We start from the raw sequence: 20,466 nt of genomic DNA, 5'->3' as shown, positions 1-20,466 counted from the left end.
GCCATCTTGGCTCACTGCAATCTCTGCTTCCTGGGTTCTAGCAATTCTCCTGCCTCAGCCTCCTGAGTAGCTGGGATTACAGGCACCCACCACGACGACTGGCTAATTTTTGTATTTTTATTTTTACTTTTATTTTTTTATTTTATTTTTTTTTTTAACAGGCTTAATTCACTTTATTTTTCTTGTATAAAAACCCTATGTTGTAGCCACAGCTGGAGCCTGGGTCCGCTGCACGGAGACTCTGGTGTGGGTCTTGACAAGGTGGTCAGTGAATTCCTGATAGGGAGACTTGGTAAACACAGTCTCCTTCCAGAGGTCAGGGGTCAGGTAGCTGTAGGTCTTAGAGATGGCATCGAAGGTGGCCTTGGCGAAGTTGCCCAGGGTGGCGGTGCAGCCCGGGCTGAGGTGTAGCAGTCATCGATACCAGCCATCATGAGCAGCTTCTTGGGCACAGGCGCTGAGACGATGCCAGTGCCCCTGGGTGCAGGGATGAGGCGCACCAGCACAGAGCCGCAGCGGCCCGTCACCTTGCAAGGGACGGTGTGGGGCTTGCCCATCTTGTTCCCCCAGTAGCCTCTGCGCACCGGGACAATGGAGAGTTTGGCCAGGATGATGGCCCCACGGATGGCAGTGGCCACCTCCTTGGAGCACTTAACACCCAGGCCGACGTGGCCATTGTAGTCCCCGATAGCAACAAACGCCTTGAACCTGGTGCGCTGGCCAGCACGGGTCTGCTTCTGCACGGGCATAATCTCCAAAACCTCGTCTTTGAGAGAGGCCCCCAAGAAAAAGTCAATGATCTCAGATTCCTTAATGGGCAAAGAGAAGAGGTAGATCTCCTCCAGGGACTTGATCTTCATGTCCTTGACCAAGCGGCCCAGCTTGGTGACGGGCATCCACTCCTTATCCTCGGCCTTGCCTCCGCGAGCTCCGCGGCCTCTGCCCCGGCCCGTCCACGGCCGCGACCGCGGCCCCGGATGCCACTGCCGAAACCTCCGCGGAAGCCACCGCGGTTCCCCATCCCAGGGCCCCCAGGGCCTCCGGGCCCCCCCGCTGCACCGGCGTCATCCGCCATTTGGTGTTCTCTTGGAGAAGCAGCTAATTTTTGTATTTTTAGTAGAGATGTAGTTTCGCCATGTTGGCCAGGCTGGTTTCGAACGCCTCACCTCAGGTGATCCACCCACTTCAGCCTCTCAAAGTGCTGGGATTACAGGCATGAGCCACCACGCCCTGCCACATACAATAATTCTTTTTTTTTTTTTTTTTTTTTTTTTGAGAGGGAGTGTCACTCTGTGGCCCAGGCTGGAGTGCAGTGGCGGGATCTCGGCTTTGGCTCACTGCAAGCTCCACCTCCCGGGTTCCCGCCATTCTCCTGCCTCAGCCTCCTGAGTAGCTGGGACTACAGGGGCCCTCCACCACTCCTGGCTAATTTTTTGTATTTTTAGTAGAGACGGGGTTTCACCGTTTTAGCCAAGATGGTCTTGATCTCCTGACCTTGTGATCCGCCCATCTCAGCCTCCTAGAGTGCTGGTATTACAGGCGTGAGCCACGGCGCCCCCCGGCCTACAGTAATTCTTAAAGGGCAATGAATGGAGTGGGGGAAGGGCCAGCTCCTATGCCGTCATGCCAAGGTGAGGGGACAAGCAAAAGACAGTTCGGGTGCGCTCAGAGGTGATGGGAACTGAACACACTCCTGCCCAGATGATTGTGTAGATCAGAATATGCCACCCCAAAATATGCCTCTTTGACATGGTGACCTAAAAGGAAGAAGCTGAAGCATAATTAATATAAGTAGAGAGATTGTTTGGGCCAAGCTTGGGGGTGGCAGCCGGGCAGTGTAGATTCAAGTTGCCCTGAACATACAGTCTGATAAGCAGCAGTTACAAGTGAAGTTTTAAAGACAAAGAAGAGGCGGTTTCTGAGTTGTTTATCAAGAATTTACATTAAAACAACATAAACTATTGATTGATTATACGTTGTTCTTTGTATCACAAATTCCAGGAACATGAAGATAAAGGCTAAAGCAGCTAGTTAGGAACAAAATGGCTTTAAACAACTACCCCTAGGCATGGATGTGTGGGCCGCAGGACTGAGGTCTGTACTCCCGTCTTTTGTGGCCTGCATACCTGACATCGCTCAGACTGCTCCGAGCTACTCTTCTTTCCTCATCTCCCCACTGTGGATCAACAACCTTCCCATGAAAGCATTGATGACCGATCTCTGCTTAGGCGAGAGTGATCGACATCCTTCATAATGCAGCCCTGGGAAGGTTTGTTCCGGAACAGTCCTCAGCCTCTAATTTATATAACTGATGTCGCTTGTTGACTCATCTGCAGTCATCAGAATTTCATACTTTTGGTTTTCTCAGAAGAAGTAAAACAACGAGAGATACATAGTAAAAAAAACCTATTCAATTGGAGATTCAGTCCAAAAGGAAAATGATAATAACTCAAGTAAATGGGCAGGGTTAGAATCGAATAACAGGTGTGCTATGGTTTTCTTCTGAAACGTAACTCTTCCCTCTCTGCAGTCCCCATTTTTACCAAAATAAATCTTACTAGGACTAATTCACTTGCAAAATAAGTTTTAGTATTATATTTGGGCTGATTATTTGCATAAAGTGCAAGAATAGTGATCAGCCGTATAGGCTGCTTCAGGTTGGCTTTGCTGAACCTTTCATAAGGAATTTCAAATTAGACTCTTAAAAGCCTCAAGGCTAAGAAACCAAGCCAAGGATTCACCATTAGACTGTACCTGTAATACCTGTACCAGCCGGGTGAACTCCACTCTTCTCAAGGTCTCCAAAACATCTTGATGTTCTTGGGCCAATCAGAAAGTGACTTTTTTTTTTTTTTGAGACAGAGTCTGGGTCTGTTATCCAGGCTGGAGTGCAGTGGTATAATCTTAGCTCACTGCAACCTCCACCTCCTAGGTTCCAGCAATTCTCCTGCCTCAGCCTTCTGAGTAGCTGGGATTACAGGCATGCGCCACCACACCCAGCTAATTTTTGTATTTTTAGTAGAGACAGGGCTTTGCCATGTTGGCCAGGCTGGTCTTGAACTCCTGACCTCAAGTGATCTGCCCGCTTCAGTCTCCCAAAGTGCTGGGATTACAGACATGAGTTACTGCACCAGGCCAGAAAGTAACATTCTTTACTTGCTGCAAGAACAGAAACCTTGAAAGGGAACTGTGTGTACAAGGTACCAGGCCAGTTTTTCTTTTTCTTTTTTTTTTTTTTTTTTGAGACGGAGTCTTGCTCTGTCCCCCAGGCTGGAGTGCAGTGGCGCGATCTCGGCTCACTGCAAGCTCCGCCTCCCGGGTTCCCGCCATTCTCCTGCCTCAGCCTCCCGAGTAGCTGGGACTACAGGCGCCGCCATCTCGCCCGGCTAGTTTTTTGTGTTTTTTTTTAGTAGAGACGGGGTTTCACCGTGTTAGCCAGGATGGTCTCGATCTCCTGACCTTGTGATCCGCCTGCCTCGGCCTCCCAAAGTGCTGGGATTACAGGCTTGAGCCACCGCGCCCGGCCACCAGGCCAGTTTTTCAAAGGGGATTTTAATTGGCTTTGTAAAGTCAAAATCTCAATTCCTCAAAGCAGTCTCATCATATCTGAAAATATGCTATGAGAGTGAAAGCCTTGGTAAAATAACTAGTGTCTCGACTGGGTCCTGTTACATAAAACAGATTCTTATTGAACTACAAATAACTAGATTGCCATAAAATACAATACTCGTAGTTTCCAGATTTTAGAGAAACGAGGTAGAGAGAAAGACAATTGTTTCAATTTTGTTCCCAAAGTTATGTTTTACCTAATTGCTATAAGCTATAAATAGCTCAAAAGAAAAAAGTTTTATTGACTCTGGAAAACAAATATAAAAAGAATCAGCAATGTTTTTAACACAAAGTCATAAAAATCATTCCAGTCCTCTATCAGGTCAGTCCCACGCAATGAATTCTTGTTCTTCTGGATGTTGGGTTAGCAATCTTCGTGAACGCATCAGTTTATTAGAGTTCTGAAAGTTTTTACTTAGTCCAGTGATATGATCTCCAAAGTTATCAGAAACCCATATCCGGCAGGGCGTGGTGGCTCACACCTGTAAACTAGCACTTTGGGAGGCCAAGACGGGCAGATCACGAGGTGAAGAGATCAAGACCGTCCTAGACAGCATGGTGAAACCCTGTCTCCACTAAAAATACAAAAATTAGCTGGGTGTGGTGGTGCGCACCTGTACTCCCAGCTACTCGGGAGGCTGAGGCAGGAGAATCGCTCGAACCCGGGAGGCAGTGGCTGCAGTGAGCCAAGATCGTGTCCCTGCACTCTAGCCTGGCAACAGAGCGAGACTCCATCTAAAAAAAAGAAAGAAAAAAGAAACCCATATCCAAGAGTACTTGTCAGTGTCCTTTTAATGAATTTAAATTGCTTTTTGAGAAGAATCAAAGTAAAATAATAATTGTCTGTGGCTGACAAAAGAGAAGTCATGGTTAAAGATGCAACTGACAAGGAATTTGGTTATTTCTATGACAAACAACAATTTAGGCCGGGTGCCTAAACTGAATTATCACTTGGGCTAAATGACCTATTATTATTTTACAGGCTCAAGCCTATAATGCCAGCACTTTGGGAGGCCGAGGGGGGCAGATACCTGAGGTCAGGAGTTCAAGACCAGCCTGGCCAACATGGTGAAACCCCGTCTCTACTAAAAATACAAAAATTAGCTGGGCGTGGTGGTGGGCAGCTGTAATCCCAGCTACTCGGGAGGCTGAGGCAGGAGAATCGCTTGAACCCAGGAGGCAAAAGTTGCAGTGAGCCGAGACCGCACCACTACACTCCAGCCTGGGCAATAAGAGTGAAACTCCAACTCAGAAAAAAAAAAAAAAAAAAAAAAAAATTTAACCATAATTATGTCAGCCAATATATATCAAGACATATCAGAATTTTAGGAATCTCATATAATTTTGGGACACATATTAATAACGTATTCATACAAATATAACTCAAAGAAAGTTAAACACCATTTTTTATTTGACAATGTTTTCTGTATGATTTTTCTGTATGATAGAGAGGAGACTCAGCTTTCCAAACAATCAAAAGACCTTGGGGACCTGGGGGACAGGGAGGGAAGGGCGTGAGGGATAAAGGACTACAAATTGGGTTCAGTGTGTGCTGCTTGGGTGATGGGTGCACCAAAATCTCACAGATCACTATTAAAGAACTTACTCATGTAACCAAACACCATCTGTTCCCCAATAACCTATGGAAATAAAAACATTTTAAAAAACCAATTAATCAACAATGTTTATTTAAAACAACACTAAAAATTGTTGATTTAAACAACAATAACAAAAAACCTAATAAAGATAGCATGAGACTACTAGAATCTGTCTTTCCCTCTTTTTTTTTTTTTTTGCAATTTATGCAAAAGATGAACAAAAATCTTTTATTACCCACCCCCCTGCCTTGTTTTTGAGACAGAGTCTCACTCTGTCACCCAGGCTGGCGTTCAGTGGCGTGATCTCGGCCCACTGCAACCTCCACCTCCCAGGTTCAAAAGATTCTCCTGCTTCAGTCTCCTGAGTAGCTGGGATTACAGGCACATGCCACCACTCCTGGCTACATTTTGTATTTTTAGTAGAGATGGGGTTTTGCCATGTTAGCCAGGCAGGTCTCGAACTCCTGACCTCAGGTGATCCACCTGCCTTGGCCTCCCAAAGTGCTGGGATTACAGGTGTCAGCCCCACGCCCGGCCTATTATCTCTCTCTCTCTCTTTTTTTTTTGAGATGGAGTCTCCCTCTATCACCCAGGCTGGAGTGCAGTGGCATGATCTTGGCTCACTGCAACCTTCACCTCCCAGGTTCAAGTGATTCTCCTGCCTCAGCCTCCCAAGTAGCTGGAACGACAGGCACCCGCCACCATGCCTGGCTAATTTTTGTATTTTTAATAGAGATGGGGTCTCACCAAGTTGGCCAGGCTGGTCTCGAATTCCTGACCTCCAGTGATCCACCGGCCTTGGCCTCCCAAAGTGCTGGGATTCTAGGCGTGAGCCACCGCATCAACCTCTTATTAATATCATATGAAAATCATATTCAAAGAGAAAACCAAATTCTATCTTTGTGTCAGTATATTATTCATGCTAAAGCTAATTATGTTTTTGACAAAGGGTCTCACTCTGTTGCCCAGGCTGGAGTGCAGGGGTGTGAATTTGGCTCACTGCAGCCTTGACCTCCCAGGCTCAGGTGATCCTCCAATATCGTCAGCCTTTGGAGCAGCTGGGACCATAGTTGTGCATCACCAAGCCTGGCTAATTTATATATATATATATATATTTGTAGTAGAGACAGGGGCTCACTATGTTGCCCAGGCTGGTCTCGAACTCCTAGCCTCAAGGGAGCCTCCCATATTGGCCTCCCAAAGTGCTGGCATTACAGGTGTGAGTTACTGAGTTCAGCCCTAAAGCTAATGTTAATAAAACCTAGTAAACAAATTAATTCATCTAATCTCAGCCAGCATTGACCACACAGTATAAGATTTCCATGAAACATTTTTTTTTTTTTTTTGGAGACGGGGTCTTGCTCTGTTAACCAGGCTGGAGTGCAGTGGTACGATCTTGGCTCACTGCAACTTCTGCCTCCCAGGTTCAAGCAATTCTCCTGCCTCAGCCTCCTGAGTAGCTGGGACTAGAGGCGTGTGCCACCACGCCTGGCTAATTTTTTGTATTTTTAGTAGAGACGGGGTTTCACCACGTTAGCCAGGATGGTCTCGATCTCCTGAACTCGTGATCCACCCGCCTCGGCCTCCCAAAGTGCTGGGATTACAGGCGTGAGCCACCGCGCCCGGCCTAACTCAGTCTCAAAAATAAAAATAATAATAATAAAGGGGAAAGGAAAGTACATTTTGGGTTTTTTTTGTTTTTGTTTTTGAGACAGAGTTTCACTCTTGTTGCCCAGGCTGGAGTGCAATGGCACGATCTCGGCTCATCACAACCTCCGCCTCCCGGGTTCAACCGATTCTCCTGCCTCAGCCTCCCGAGTAGCTGAGATTACAGGTATGCGCCACCATGACCGGCTAATTTTGTATTTTTAGTGGAGACGGGGTTTCTCCATGTTGGTCAGGCTGGTCTTGAACTCCCAACCTCGGGTGATCCGCCTGCCTTGGCCTCCCACAGTGCTGGGATTACAGTCGAAAGCCATGGCGCCCAGCCTGGAGTTTTATTATTACTCAAATCAGTCTCACCAAGAATTCGGGGATGAGAGTTTTTAAGGATAATTTGGTGGGCAGGGGCGGGCAGTGAGTCGGGAGTGCTGCTTGGTTGGGCCAGAGATGAAATCATACGGAGTTGAATCTCGCACTGAGTCAGTTTCTGGTTGAGAAACACAAGTTCACATGAGCCAGTTTATTAATCTGGGTGGTGCCAGCTGATCCATCAGATGCAGGGGCTGCCAAATACCTCAAGCACTGATCTTGGATTTTACAATAGTGATGTTGTCTCCGGGAACAATTTGGGGAGGTTCAGAATCTTGGGGCCTCCAGCTGCATGACTCCTAATTTCTAATCTTTTGGCTAATTTGTTTTTTCTATAAAGGCGGTCTAGTCCCCAGGCAAGAAGGGAGTTTGTTTTGGGAAAGGGCTGTTATCGTCTTTGTTTTTTTTTTTTTTTTTTTTTTTTGAGACTGAGTCTGGCTCTGTCGCCCAGGCTTGAGTGCAGTGGCCGGATCTCAGCTCACTGCAAGCTCCGCCCCCCGGGTTCCCGCCATTCTCCTGCCTCAGCCTCCCGAGTAGCTGGGACCACAGGCGCCGGCCACCTCGCCCGGCTAGTTTTTTGTATTTTTTAGTAGAGACGGGGTTTCACCGTGTTAGCCAGGATGGTCTCGATCTCCTGACCTTGTGATCCGCCCGTCTCAGCCTCCCAAAGTGCTGGGATTACAGGCTTGAGCCACCGCGCCCGGCTTCGTCTTTGTTTCAAAGTGAAACTATAAACTAGGTTCCTCCAAAGTTAGTTCCCTCTACCCCCAGGCATGAACAAGCATAGTTTGGAGGTTAAAAGCAAGATGGAGTTGGCAAGGTTAGATTGCCTTCGCTGTCTCACTTATAATTTTGCAGTGCTGGTTTCAAGTGGAAGAAAATAGAAGAACAAGTGTTAAAAGAGGCAATTTGGGGAGATTCTAAGCTTTCTGAAAGGCCATCAAATTTTACGCTGTTTTTCAGTAAAAATTATGCCAACAAGGTAGGAAGCAAACTGAGGAATCAAACACATTTAAAAAGGGGTTTCAGTCAACTAAGAAAATTCCCAAAGATCCAAAGGAGGAAAAAACCGGGAGGGACTTTTGGTCTTTGTCTAAAAAATGATAGCCCAGATGTCAGCTTTTAATTATGCTGACTTCCGACCCTAAAGCTCTAAAAGCCAGGTGTGGTGGCTCATGCCTACAATCCCAGGACTTTGGGAGGCTGAGGTGGGAGGATCACTTGAGGCCAGGAGTTCAAGACCAGCCTGGGCAACATAGTGAGACGCAGTCTCTCCAAAAAATAAAAAAATTAGCTGAATGTGGGGGTGCACACCTGTAGTCCCAGATACTCAGTGTCTGACGTGTCCGTGTGAAGAGACCACTAAACAGGCTTTGTGTGAGCAACATGGCTGTTTATTTCACCTGCGTGCAGGCCAGCTGAGTCTGAAAAAGGAGTCAGCAAAGGGTGGCGGATTATCATTAGTTCTTATAGGTTTTAGGATAGGTGGTGGAGTTAAGAGCAATGTTTTGGGGGCAGGGGGTGGATCTCACAAAGTATATTCTCAAGGGTGGGGAGAATTATAAAGAACCTTCTTGAGGGTGGGGGAGATTACAAAGTACATTGATGAGTTAGGGTGAGGTGGAATGTCATCAGTTAAGGCTATTTTCACTTCTGTGGATCTTCAGTTGCTTCAGGCCATCTGGATGTATATGTGCAGGTCACTGGGGATATGATGGCTTAGCTTGGGCTCAGAGGCCTGACACTCAGGAGGCTGAGGTGGGAGGATTGCTTGAGCTCAAGAGTTCAGGCTGCAGTGAGCTGAGAATGGCCCACTGCACTCCAGCCTGGGCAACAGAGCAAGACCCTATCTCAAAGAAGGAAAGAAAAAAAAACCCAAAAATAATATTTTCAAATATCTTCTTATCAGATTTCGGCAAGGACAAACATAAAGGACGTCTCCCATTCGGTTGGTTTGGGTCTAAAACCAGTGTTTTGGTTTTTTTTTTCCCCCTAATTGTGTGTGCAGATGAATTATTTTAGACATTCAGAGAATCTCTCTTTTGGCTACTGCTGCTTGTGGCTCTCCTGGGTTAGATGGTTTCACTTACCTAGCTTTTTACAAGATAATTTCCATCAGTGCTGTACATAAATCCAGCTGATGTCTCTAAGAAGAGCACTTAGATTTTGAAGCTTAATTTCCCATAATTGATGAAAGACGAAATACTTTTTTTGTTTTTTTTTGAGAAGGAGTCTCACTCTGTCGCCCAGGCTGGAGTGCAGTGTCGTGATCTCAGCTCACTGCAAGTTCCACCTCTCGGGTTCACGCCATTCTCCTGCCTCAGACTCCTGAGTAGCTGGGACTACAGATGCCCAGTTAACTTTTTGGTATTTTTAGTAGAGATGGGTTTCACCGTGTTAGCCAGGATGGTCTCAATCTCCTGACTTCGTGATCCGCCCGCCTCCACCTCCCAGTGCTGGGATTACAGGCATGAGCCACCGCGCCCGGCCAATGAACTTTTCAAAAGTGACCAAGGTCAGGGATGTGGTTAGGGTCAAAATGTGACTATACCTGCCAGGTGGCAGCAGAGTGCTCAAGTTGTGGGGGATTGGACCCTCATACCTGTCTGGGAGAGCAAAAAGTGGGTATACTTCCAGTTAGGAATAACTGGTCAGAAATGAAAAGCTAAGTCAGAATTTTCAAGTGATAGAAAACAGCTGTCATCTTAAAAGCATGCTGTGTAGGCCGGACGTGGTGGCTCACGCCTGTAATCCCAGCACTTTGGGAGGCCAAGGCAGGCAGATCACTGAGGTCAGGAACTTAAGACCAGCCTAACCAACATGGCAAAACACCATCTCTACTAAAAATACAAAAATTAGTTGGGCATGGTAGTATGCGCCTGTAATTCCAGCTACTTGGGAGGCTGAGGCATGATAATTGCTTGAACCCAGGAGGTGGAGGTTGCAGTGAGCCAAGATCGCACCGCTGCACTCCGGCCTGGATGACAGAGTGAGACTCTGTCTCAAAAAGAAAGAAAGAAAGAAAGAAAAAAGCACATTGTGTAAAACAAAACCACTGGTGGCTAACTGCCAATCCTTTGATTTGAACCTCTGCTGTGAGGCAGAGGTAGAATAAAGACAGTTCTCTGCATAGCTCTTTACCCAAATTTCCTGTGCGAGGACAGAGACTGAGGCCCTCAGGCTCAAAGACAAGAAAGCATTTGCAAGACAGCTCTGGTAAAGTCTAGACCTTCAACCAAAGAGTGAGAAGTTTGAATTCAGGAGAACTCACCAGAAACACCCAATAGTGAAACCCACCATTGCAAAATTGTAACTGAGATGGTGAGAGAGATCTCACCTAACCAACTCCATCTTATTTCTAACCTCCAAGCTGTCCTTGTTCATTCCTGGGTGTAGGCTGAACTAACTTGGAGTGGAACTTTTTTTTTTTTTTTTTTGAGACATTGTGGCACTCTTGTCACCCAGGCTGGAGTGCAGTGGCGTGATCTTGGCTCACTGCAACCTCTGCCTCCTGGGTTCAAGTGATTCTCCTGCCTCAGCCTCCCAAGTAGCTGGGATTACAGGTGTTAGCCACCATGCCTGGCTAATTTTTGTATTTTTAGTAGAGACAGGGTTTCACCATGTTGGTCAGGCTGGTCTCAAACTCCTGACCTTTGGTAATCTGCTGGCCTTGGCCTCCCAAAGTGCTGGGATTACAGGTGTGAGCCACCGTGCCCAGCCAAGTGGAACTTACAGTTTAAAATGAAGATAGCCCCTTCTGGAAACAAAGCCCCTTCTTCCCTGGGGACTAGACTGCCTTTGTGGGACCAACAAACTAATAAAAAGATTGGAAATGATGGTCTAGGAGTCATGCAGCTGAAGGCTACGGGATTTTGACCCTCCCCAGATTGCTCCTGGAGGTAACATCACTGCTATAAAATCTAAGAACAGGGCTTGAGATATGTTGCAGACACCACCCAGCTGGTACCACCCAGATCAATAAATTGGCTCATCTGATCTTGCGGCCTCACCCCCCACCTAGGCACTGACTCAGCACAAGTGTACAGCGTCGACTCCTGACGGTTTCATGTCCAACCCAAACAATCAGCACTCCTGACCCACTGGCTCCCCTCAACCCACCACATTCGCCTTAAAAACTCGGACTGCCAAACGCTCGGGGGAGACTGATTTGAGTAATAATAAAACTCCAGTCTCCGGCACAGCTGGCTTTGCTTGAATAACTCTTTCTCTATTGTAATTCCCCTGGATTTGATAAATCGGCTCTGTCTAGGCAGCAGGCAGGGTGAACCCATTGGGCATTTACAATAGGACTCCTGAGGACAGAGAGTTCACGCTAGTATCAAGGGCCATTTTCAGAAACAGCGGTGGCGTTAGTCTCGCCACCGCACCACAATGTAGCAGCCTCTTGTTGTGAGGTACCACTTGGAGTCCTTTGTCTCAGGACCAAGAAATTAAGGAGTGTGGATACAAAGGGTGAGGCTGGAGCAGACGTTTAGTAAGTGGAAGAAGCAAGCTCTCCGCTGCAGAGATGGGAACCAGAGGAGGGTGGCTGTTTTACAGTTGAATGCAAAGGCTTTTATAGGAAACCGATGAGGGCTGGGCATCTCATTTGCATACGGTGCCAATTTCTGGTAGCTTCGCCCCATCCTCCTAATGTGAATGTGGGCCCTTAGCTTGAGTTACTCCATATTGCTTTGTTCCCCTTATGGCACATGTGTCAGGCGATGGAAATTTCCATTGTGGGCATGTCTGGGCAAGTCACCTGTGTACCCTTTCTTATCTGTGCAGCTGTGGGCACGTCTTAGGCAAGGCCCCCTTGGCAAGTTCCCTCATCTGTGCCTGCAGGCTGTTCTGTGGAAGGATTCAACTGAGGAACCACCGTAACTGCCTGCCTGGCCGGATTTTTCCTTTCTCCTTTCTCAGTGGGGAGGAGGTGGGGGGATAGTCACTCTGGATCCTGCCAGCTACACTGGATATGTCAACTTAAAAGGAAAAAGCAGAGGCAAAACTAATATAGGTAGAGAGTTTATTTGGGCCAAGCTTGAGAACTGCAATCTGGGAGCATAGATTCAAGTTGCCCTGAATATACACTCTAATTAGCAGCAGTTACAAGTGGGTTTTTTAATGCAAGGAAGGCCAGACGCAGTGGCTTGCACCTGTAATCTTAACACTTTGGAAGGCCGAGTTGGGTGGATCATTTGAGGTCAGGAGTTTGAGACCAGTTTGGCCAACATAGTGAAACCCGCCTCTACTAAAAATACAAAAATTAGCCAAGTGTGGTGCGGGCGCCTGTATTCCCAGTTACTCGGGAGGCTGAGGCAGGAGAATGGCGTGAACCCGGGAGGCAGAGGTTGCAGTGAACCAAGGCTGCACCACTGTACTCCAGCCTGGGCGACAAAGCAAGACTTTGTCTCAACAGAAAGAATAAAAAATAAAGAGAAAGAAGAGGCAGTTCCTAAATTGTTACCAAGAATTTGCACTACAATTGGCTGGGTGTCATGACTCATGTCTGTAATCCCAGCACTTTGGGAGGCCAAGGCAGGCAGATCATGAGGTCATGAGTTCAAGACCAGCCTGACCAACATGGTGAAACCCCATTTCTACTAAAAATACAAAAAAAAAAAATTAGCCAGGCATAGTGGTGGGTGCCTGTAGTCCCAGCTACTCGGGAGGCTGAGGCAGGAGAATCCCTTGAACCCGGGAGGCGGAGGTTGCAGTGAGCCGAGATCACACCACTGCACTCCAACCTGGGCGACAAGAACAAAACTCCTCCACCTCAAGAAAAAATAAATAAATACAGTAACATTAAGCTATTGGTTGGCCATACATTGTTCTTTGTATCACAAATTCCAAGAACATGAAGATAAAGGGTGAGGCTAGTCAGGAACAAAATTAAATAATTGCCCCCAGGCATGTGTAGGAGCGTGGGATGCAAAGGGTCCACAACTGAAGTCCTGTAGCCTTGTGAATCTGGGCCTGCACACTTCACATAGCTCAGACATCTCTGAGCTATTTTTGTTTTCTCAGGTATAAGGATTATTTTGAGCTGGTTGTTTTGAGAAACAGCAGAGACAGGAGAAGCTCTGAAAACAAGAGTGGTTACCCTTTTGTAAGAGAAATTTACATTTGTAAAAAAAAAAAATACAGCCGGGCCTGGTGCCTCACGCCTGTAATCTCAGCACTTTGGGAGGCTGAGGCGGGTGGATCACCTGAGGTCTGGAGTTCCAGACCAGCCTAGCCAATATAGTGAAACCCTGTCTCTACTGAAAATACAAAAATTAGCCGGATGTGGTGGCGTGTGCTTGTAATTCCAGTTACTCGGGAGGCTGAGGCAGGAGAATGGCTTGAACCCAGGAGGCAGAGGTTGCAGTGAGCTGAGATCGCGACACTGCACTCCAGCCTGGGCAACGGAGTGAGACCACGTCTCATAAATAAATAAATAAATACTCTCCATTTGTAAGAGTGTCTCCCTCCTGGTACTAGAAACAGAAAGATGACTCTGAGTCACTGGAGACTCTGATTATTGGAGAAGGCACTGATTTAATCTGCATAACAAATCTTACCCTCTTTTACCCTTTTTATCCTAGTCACTTTCTCTTTCCTGGCCTCAGCTATACCCTTCTATCTTTGTTTCAGCTGAAAATGGTAGGGCTGGATGCGGTGACTCACACCTGTAATCCCAGCACTTTGGGAGGCCGAGGCGGGTGGATCGCTTGAGATCAGGAGTTTGAGACCATCCTGGCCAACATGGTGAAACCCCGTCTCTACTAAAAAAACAAAAATTAGCTGGGCGTGGTGGCGTGTGCCTGTAATCTCAGCTACTCAGGAGACTGAGGCAGGAGAATCACTTGAACCCAGAGGTGGAGGTTGCAGTGAGCTGAACTCGCACCATTGCGCTCCAGCCAGGGTGATAGAGCGGGGAATAAAAGATAGTATTGGAGCAGGAACTAAAGGAAGTAAAGCACAGTTGAAGAGGGCCAAATGGGCGACCTGAGCGATCCAAGTGCACTGTTCAGCCTTTGACTTGGGATTTGATGTGTTGGCATGCTTCTGGGGCTTTGTGTTCCTTCTCCCCATTCCTCTCTTGAGGTGGGCTGTCTGCGCGTGTGCTGGGCTGCATCTTGCATTTGAGAGCAGGGGCCGCGTGCACAGTGTGTTTACTGAAGTTGTGCGCATACTCATTTGAGTCAGCTGAGTGTTCCTAGAAGGTCCTATACCAGTTAAACTCCGCCACTTTGCCTCTTAGTGCACATACTTGAACCTACTCACCCAACTCCTGAGAACTTATTGGGAAGCTGCTCATCACCAGCGTTAGGTGTTTTCTACCTGTTGGGAGCCTGCCTTTTCCTGATGCCTGCTGTGACCAATTATTATGTTCGAAAGAGTAACAACCACCTGACCATCACCTGGTGGTTGTGACATTCCTGGCAGGGGAGGTCTCCTGCCCTGCTCATGTCTGCCCAGCTTCCTGTTCTAAGGAGCAGAGGTTGATCCCTGCTACTGGGAGTGGAGTCTGTCAGGAGACACATGTGGGGATGACCATGGAGAACCCAAGATTCCAGAACCCATTTCAGGTCGTGGGCATCCTCAACAGAGTTCACTTGTGGGGGTCCCAGAGCAGACCCTCAAAGCAAGGTGGAAGGGCCAGGCCCAGATGGTCTTGGGAGGGTGCTGAGTACACAGGGAAGAGCTGATGAAAACGGGCAACTTCAAGGCTGGGTTAGGTCATCCAGACCCTCCCTCTGGGCCTCTGCCTCTCGACTTACCCTCCTCAGGGGCCCTGCCCATCCGGAACAGGGCCGGCAGCAGAGCCCCTCAGCACCACTGCTCTGTGCATGAGTTGTAAGGAGAAAATAAGAGAGGTGGGGGCAAACTTAAGAAGTGTGAAGTCGTTTTCATCCTTGTGAAGAATGAAACAAGGAAACACGGGCAGAGGCTTGTCCCCAGATCTCCTACCTTGCTCAGGGCGCAGTGTGTTGGTCTGGACTAGGTGACGTAGCCACTTAAGGACCGTGAAAGGGAAGGCAGAAAGGACACACCTGAGTAGATGTGTTCCTCCAGGGCTGGCCCAGGGCCGGCTGCAGGGCCTCTCCCGAAGGACAGGGACAGGACTCACGGTTGGGCCTCTCTGGTTGGCCTCACGAACAGCCCTGCGGACGTCCTACAAGCTTGTCAGCATCTGGAGATACTCTGCCAGCTCTTCTTTTCCAAGCACTCCCCATTCTTGTAGGAAATGCTGGATTTCCTGGTCTTTGCAAGGAATGGCTCAATTTCATGCTTTTTTGCCAGAATACCGAGGTGGACAACTTTGAAGTCCAGTTTCTTCATGTCTATTCAGTGATAAAATTAATTTCCCATTTGGTAGGAGGGCAACAATTTCATTTTTTAAAAAAATTTATTTTCAATATTTGCATTGTATTTTAGTGCATAGCCTGACCCTTCATCCCACTCAGTCTCCACGGGGAGGGGCCCCACGGAGTCAGCTGCCAGAGCAGCTCTGGTACCGCCCTCCCCTCCCTCCAGGGCTGTGCCCAGAGTAGCTTTTTTTTTTTCCCCATGCCCTGAAATTTTTTTTTTTTTTTTTCTTTTTTTTTTTTTTTTGAGACAGAGTCTCGCTGTGTCTCCCAGGCTGGAGTGCAGTGGCGTGATCTCGGCTCACTGCAAGCTCTGCCTCCCGGGTTCATGCCATTCTCCCGCCTCAGCCTCCCAAGTAGCTGGGACTACAGGACCCCGCCACCACGCTCGGCTAGTTTTTTGTATTTTTAGTAGAGACGGGGTTTCACCATGTTAGCCAGGATGGTCTCGATCTCCTGACCTCGTGATCCACCCGCCTCGGCCTCCCAAAGTGCTGGGATTACAGGCTTGAGCCACCGCGCCCGGCCTGCCCTGAAATTTTTTTGCATTTTTTGTAGAGACAGGGTTTCTCCATGTTGCCAAGGGTGGTCTCCAACTCCTGGGCTCGAGTGATCCGCCCACCTCGGCCTCCCAAACCGCGGAGATTACAGGCATGAGCCGCCGCGACCAGCCCCCAGAGCAGCTATTATTTAACTTTGCCTGGAATTGGAGAAAATTAACAAGTATGAAAATATATACAAAAAAGCAGAAAAAAGGAGTATTTTTTGTATTAGTTTTACAAAAATTTCTTCAAAAATATTATGTTTGCAATCAGAAAAAAAAAATTATTAAAAAAAAATCAATCAATCCTACAAGAGGCCTTTGAGTGAGACCAGATGAAGAAAATTAGGTTTTGAGATCTTTCCTGAAACCCTGGTTCCCTGTTAACAGAAAAGGGCAGACCACCTGAAACCAGTTCACAAAACACAAATCTCCAGCGCCACACACCTGAGGCTGAAACCCACGCCTTGACCCAGGGAAGGCTGCGCAGCCCCCGCTCCTGGACGCCGTGTGTGTTCGTGAACCAGGAGTTGGACCCCAGGAACTTCTAAGATTCCTTCTTGTCCAGGTGAGGCCATATTTGAAAAATCAGTTCGCAGCGAAATTTGGCCGACTTATTTGGGGGATTCCTTGGGTCGTTGGATTCTGGTGACCCCGCCAGCGGCAGAGGGCAAGGGCTCTGTTGGGCATTGTGGGGTCACCGTTGGGGTTTCCTGGGCAACCCAAGCGCGTGGAGGGGGCCTGTGGGCACCTTCCCGGGAGAGGACGCGAGGGGCCCTTTGGAGTCCTGGAGGCAGCAGCGGGGTTGTCCAGCCCGACGGTTCCCGAGACGTGGGCCCCGCGCTCGGAGAAGAGGCCTGCGCGGGCCATGGCGGCCCCCCGGCTTGGTGGCCCCCGGCGCGGCGGCGCGCAGCGTGAGCTGCTGGAGGAGGCGGCGCGCCTGAAGCGGGGCCCCGCTCCGCGCGGGGAGCCGGAGGCGGTCGGGCGGCGCGTGGTGGCCGGCGACGGCGGCTCCTGCTCGGGCTGCTGGTGCTGGCGGCGGCTGTTCCGCAGCCCGCGCAGGAAGAAGCTCAGGCAAGCTCACGCGCGCTCAGGCAAGGCGGGCCCGGAGCGCGGCCTGTGGGGCCCCTCGAGCCTGCAGAGGCTGCTCCAGAGGCTGGCGACGTGGAGGCGGCGCTACCTGCGGTGCAAGGAGCGGCCCGACCGGCTGGAGGAGATCCCGCTGCTGGTGCTGGACCGCGCGCAGGGCGCCCACGAGGCCGCGGCCCGACCCCAGAGCAGCGCCCCCGGGCGGCCGGAGCAGGCCGCTCCCGCCCGCCAGCCCCGCCGCCGGGCAGCCACGAGGAGCCGGCCCCCCTTTGCGCCCCCTGTGCACGCTCAGCATTGTTTTTTTTTCCTGGTCAACAGAAGCAATAAATGAAAGTAAACCCAGCGCCGTAGGAATGAAAGCACATGGAATGTTGGGGGGATGTGCGTGGATCTTGAGGTTCGTAGCGCGCTAAACCGGCCGCGTCCTCCTCGCAGCCTCTCTCTGGCCCGAGGACCTCGGTGCAGTAACTGAAGCCTGCGGGTGCCGCGGAGCCCTGAGTTCTCCCCGCTGAATCGGGGGCGGACTGTCTCTTTCTAAACACTGCAGGGGAGAAGGTGGGAAAGCTTTTTCAATCTCTGCAGTGCCTTTAATTTTTTTTGAGGCAGAAAAAACAAAAAAAAACTGTGTTGCCCAGGCTGGACTCAAACTCCTGGGGTCAAGCGATCCTAAGCCTCCCAAGTGCAGGGATTGCAGGCGTGAGCTACCACGCCCCGTCAGAAAAAAACAAAAACAAAAACAAAAACCAAAAAACCGTTTAAAGCAGGATGCTGCGCTTCACATCCCGCTTTGAAGTGAGCGAACTCTACTTTTATGTTTTGTTGACAGGCATTTAGGAACGGTGGCTTGGGCTGGGGTTGGGACAGGGGAGTTTGGAAACTAGTGCTAGACTTGAAAGAACAAAGGGAAGGGACTCCAGGAGGCTCCCGAATGGGTCTTTAACGTCTTCCTTTTCCTCATCAATAAAAACCTGCTAATGATACTCTGGCTGTACAGACTTGTGAGGATGAAAGTAAAACAGTAGAAGTGAAAGTGCTGTGAGGACTCTGAAAGCCCGACACACCTTACAGGTGGTTACTAAACTGTGATAATGGTCTGGTCCCAGACTAGCATCCACCCCTCCCTCTCCCCTCACTGCCTCCTGGGCCAAAGCTGGCAAGCTTTTCACTGGCTTACCCTTTTCTTTTCTTTCCTTTCTTTCTTTCTTGAGACGGAGTTGCGCTCTTGTTGCCCAGAGCTGGAGTGCAATGGTGCGATCTCGGCTCACCGTAACCTCCGCCTCCCGGGTTCAAGCGATGCTCCTGCCTCAGCCTCCCAAGTAGCTGGAATTACAGGCATGCGCCACCATGCCGGGCTAATTTTGTATTTTTAGTAGAGACGGAGTTTCTTCAGGTTGGTTAGGCTGGTCTCGAACTCCCGACCTCAGGTGATCCACCTACCTCGGCCTCCCAAAGTGCTGGGATTATAGGCGTGAGCCACCGCGCCCGGCCCAGCTTACCGTTTTCACTAGCAAGCTAAAAACGCCAAACTGTGAGCCTGGAAGCTCTCTGCTTGATGGTGCTCTGCTGAGGTGGCCTTGGAGTCCCTGGTGCCTTCCAGGCAAGGATTTCCCCTCCCCCTTGACGTAGAGAGTCAATGCTGGGGAAGGGGCCAGCGTTTAGGGAGGTAAAGATGAGAAGATCGTTGGAGGCCAGGCGTTCAAGACCAGCCTGACAACATGGGGAGCCCTCCTCTCCACAAAGAAATTTAAAAATTGACCTGGGTGTGGTGGTGCCCACCTGTAGTCCCAGCTACCTGGGAAGCTGAGGTGGGAGGATGGCTTGAGCCCCAGTGTTCAGCCGCAGTGAGCTACAATTGTACCACTGCAGTCCAGCCTGGGCAACAGAGCCAGACCCTGTCTTTAAAAAAAATCACTGGGGGAAGGGTGGGAGGTGGAGGATCATAATGCCTGATACTTGAATGGTGAACCTAGGAAGATGAAAAATGGAAAAAACAAGGTATACGCCACAGAGCCGGGGCCAGGAGCTGGTGCCCCATAGGGAAGAATTCTCTGTAATTCTGTAACTTGGGGTTGGTTAGGTGCATTTTGTATTTTTCCTAGCTTCTTTATTCTTGCCATTGCCCAGATAGATGAAATTGTTTCATAGGTCTGTGATAGAGGAAGGCGTTTTTACCAGAAAAGCCACTAAACCTCATAGCCAGCCCCATCCTTAGGAGGAAAGCCATCCTGTTATCCTGCCTATAGCTGACTGGGGGTGGGGGTGGGGTGTCCCGTGATGCCTGAATCAAAACCTGTTCTATAGGTAGCAGCCCAGTGGAACCCTCTCTGCTTGGAGGGGTTGAAGCTAAGAGGCTGGTAAAGAAGAGACCGCTAGAAGAATACCCAATTGCTGAATTCTCAAATCCTAGAATAGAGGTGCTGTTGAATAATGTGTAAGAAATTCCACTTATTTAATGTTTTCTGAGTTTGTTTGTTTCTGAAAGGAAATAGACAAACTACAGTTGATTCACTGACCCTTAATTTGAATGTAGCCATGCCTTTTTGTTTCAACTGTCTTGTGACCTTCCACAGTACTTCCTCTTCACTAGGCTAAGGAAATTGGCGGATATTGTGTCTCAGTCTGTGCGGACCCCTCTCTACACACACACACACACACACACACACACACACACACACACACACACACACACACAGGCTTGGCGTATAAGCACGTAGCATAATATAAATGCTCAACTTACTGAGAGAATTTATTAGGGTGGTGTCATATGTGTCTTCTGTCTTCCTAGTTTCACTCTTAGGTACCCACACAAAGCCTTACCTTTTTGGCACTGTGCCATCAGCCTTCAATTGGTTCCTCCTGGCTGTTGATTAGAATGGATCTCTCCCAGGGCAACAGCAGAGCGGTAGCTTCTACCAGATTTGCTGGACCAACAGATGTCTCGCACTAAAGCCCCAATTCAGCAGAAACATGGCCCTTGGATGCAGAGAGAGCACCCAGGCTGCATTAGATTGCTGGGCTTGAGCACCTGCAGGTGGTCCCTTCTGCCACTGCCCCTCCCTGCCCCACCTCCACCCCCAAGCTTAGGAATTTGCAGTATGTCATGGTGACAGCTTTGATCTCTGATCTTGCAGAGCTGCATTAGGACCAGCCTGGGACCTTTTCTTCCTCCCATATCCATCTTCTTTCTAGCTGAAAACCAGTTTTAAACAAAAATTTTTAAATTTTTTAACCAGTTTAAAAAACC

The 20,466-nt window shown here is 48.9% G+C and overlaps 3 protein-coding genes and 1 pseudogene across 4 annotated transcripts in view; 1 reads left to right on the top strand and 3 right to left on the bottom strand.

Annotated features, from left to right (window-relative positions):
• Nucleotides 1-20,466, bottom strand: part of EFCAB2 (EF-hand calcium binding domain 2) — a 483,350-nt gene that overhangs the window by 370,513 nt on the left and 92,371 nt on the right. The gene's annotated exons all lie outside the window — the stretch shown is intronic.
• The window catches only part of LOC126951220 (cytochrome c oxidase assembly protein COX20, mitochondrial), a 213,754-nt gene that overhangs the window by 110,668 nt on the left and 82,620 nt on the right, over nt 1-20,466 (bottom strand). The gene's annotated exons all lie outside the window — the stretch shown is intronic.
• LOC126951160 (40S ribosomal protein S2-like) overlaps nt 159-20,466 on the bottom strand; it is a 375,530-nt pseudogene continuing 355,222 nt past the window's right edge. The window contains exon 2 of the transcript XR_007724372.1: nt 159-1,098. The product of XR_007724372.1 is annotated as a 40S ribosomal protein S2-like (transcript). The remainder of the gene's footprint in view (nt 1,099-20,466) is intronic.
• On the top strand, nt 17,002-17,605 carry LOC126951181 (uncharacterized). The gene has a single exon (XM_050785083.1). It carries the CDS (start codon nt 17,002-17,004, stop codon nt 17,551-17,553), a length of 552 nt encoding a protein of 183 aa, XP_050641040.1. The 3' UTR covers nt 17,554-17,605.

The sequence above is a fragment of the Macaca thibetana genome, chromosome 1 (assembly GCF_024542745.1).
Source record: "Macaca thibetana thibetana isolate TM-01 chromosome 1, ASM2454274v1, whole genome shotgun sequence".
In the NCBI taxonomy this organism is placed as follows: Eukaryota; Metazoa; Chordata; class Mammalia; order Primates; family Cercopithecidae; genus Macaca; species Macaca thibetana.
The sequence above is the reverse complement of the archived record's forward strand: the minus strand, read 5'-3'. Positions and strand labels throughout refer to the sequence as shown.

Bases quoted from the DNA above. Each gene is read 5' to 3' on its own strand.
- LOC126951181 (XM_050785083.1), top strand. From the start codon at position 17,002: ATGGCGGCCCCCCGGCTTGGTGGCCCCCGGCGCGGCGGCGCGCAGCGT.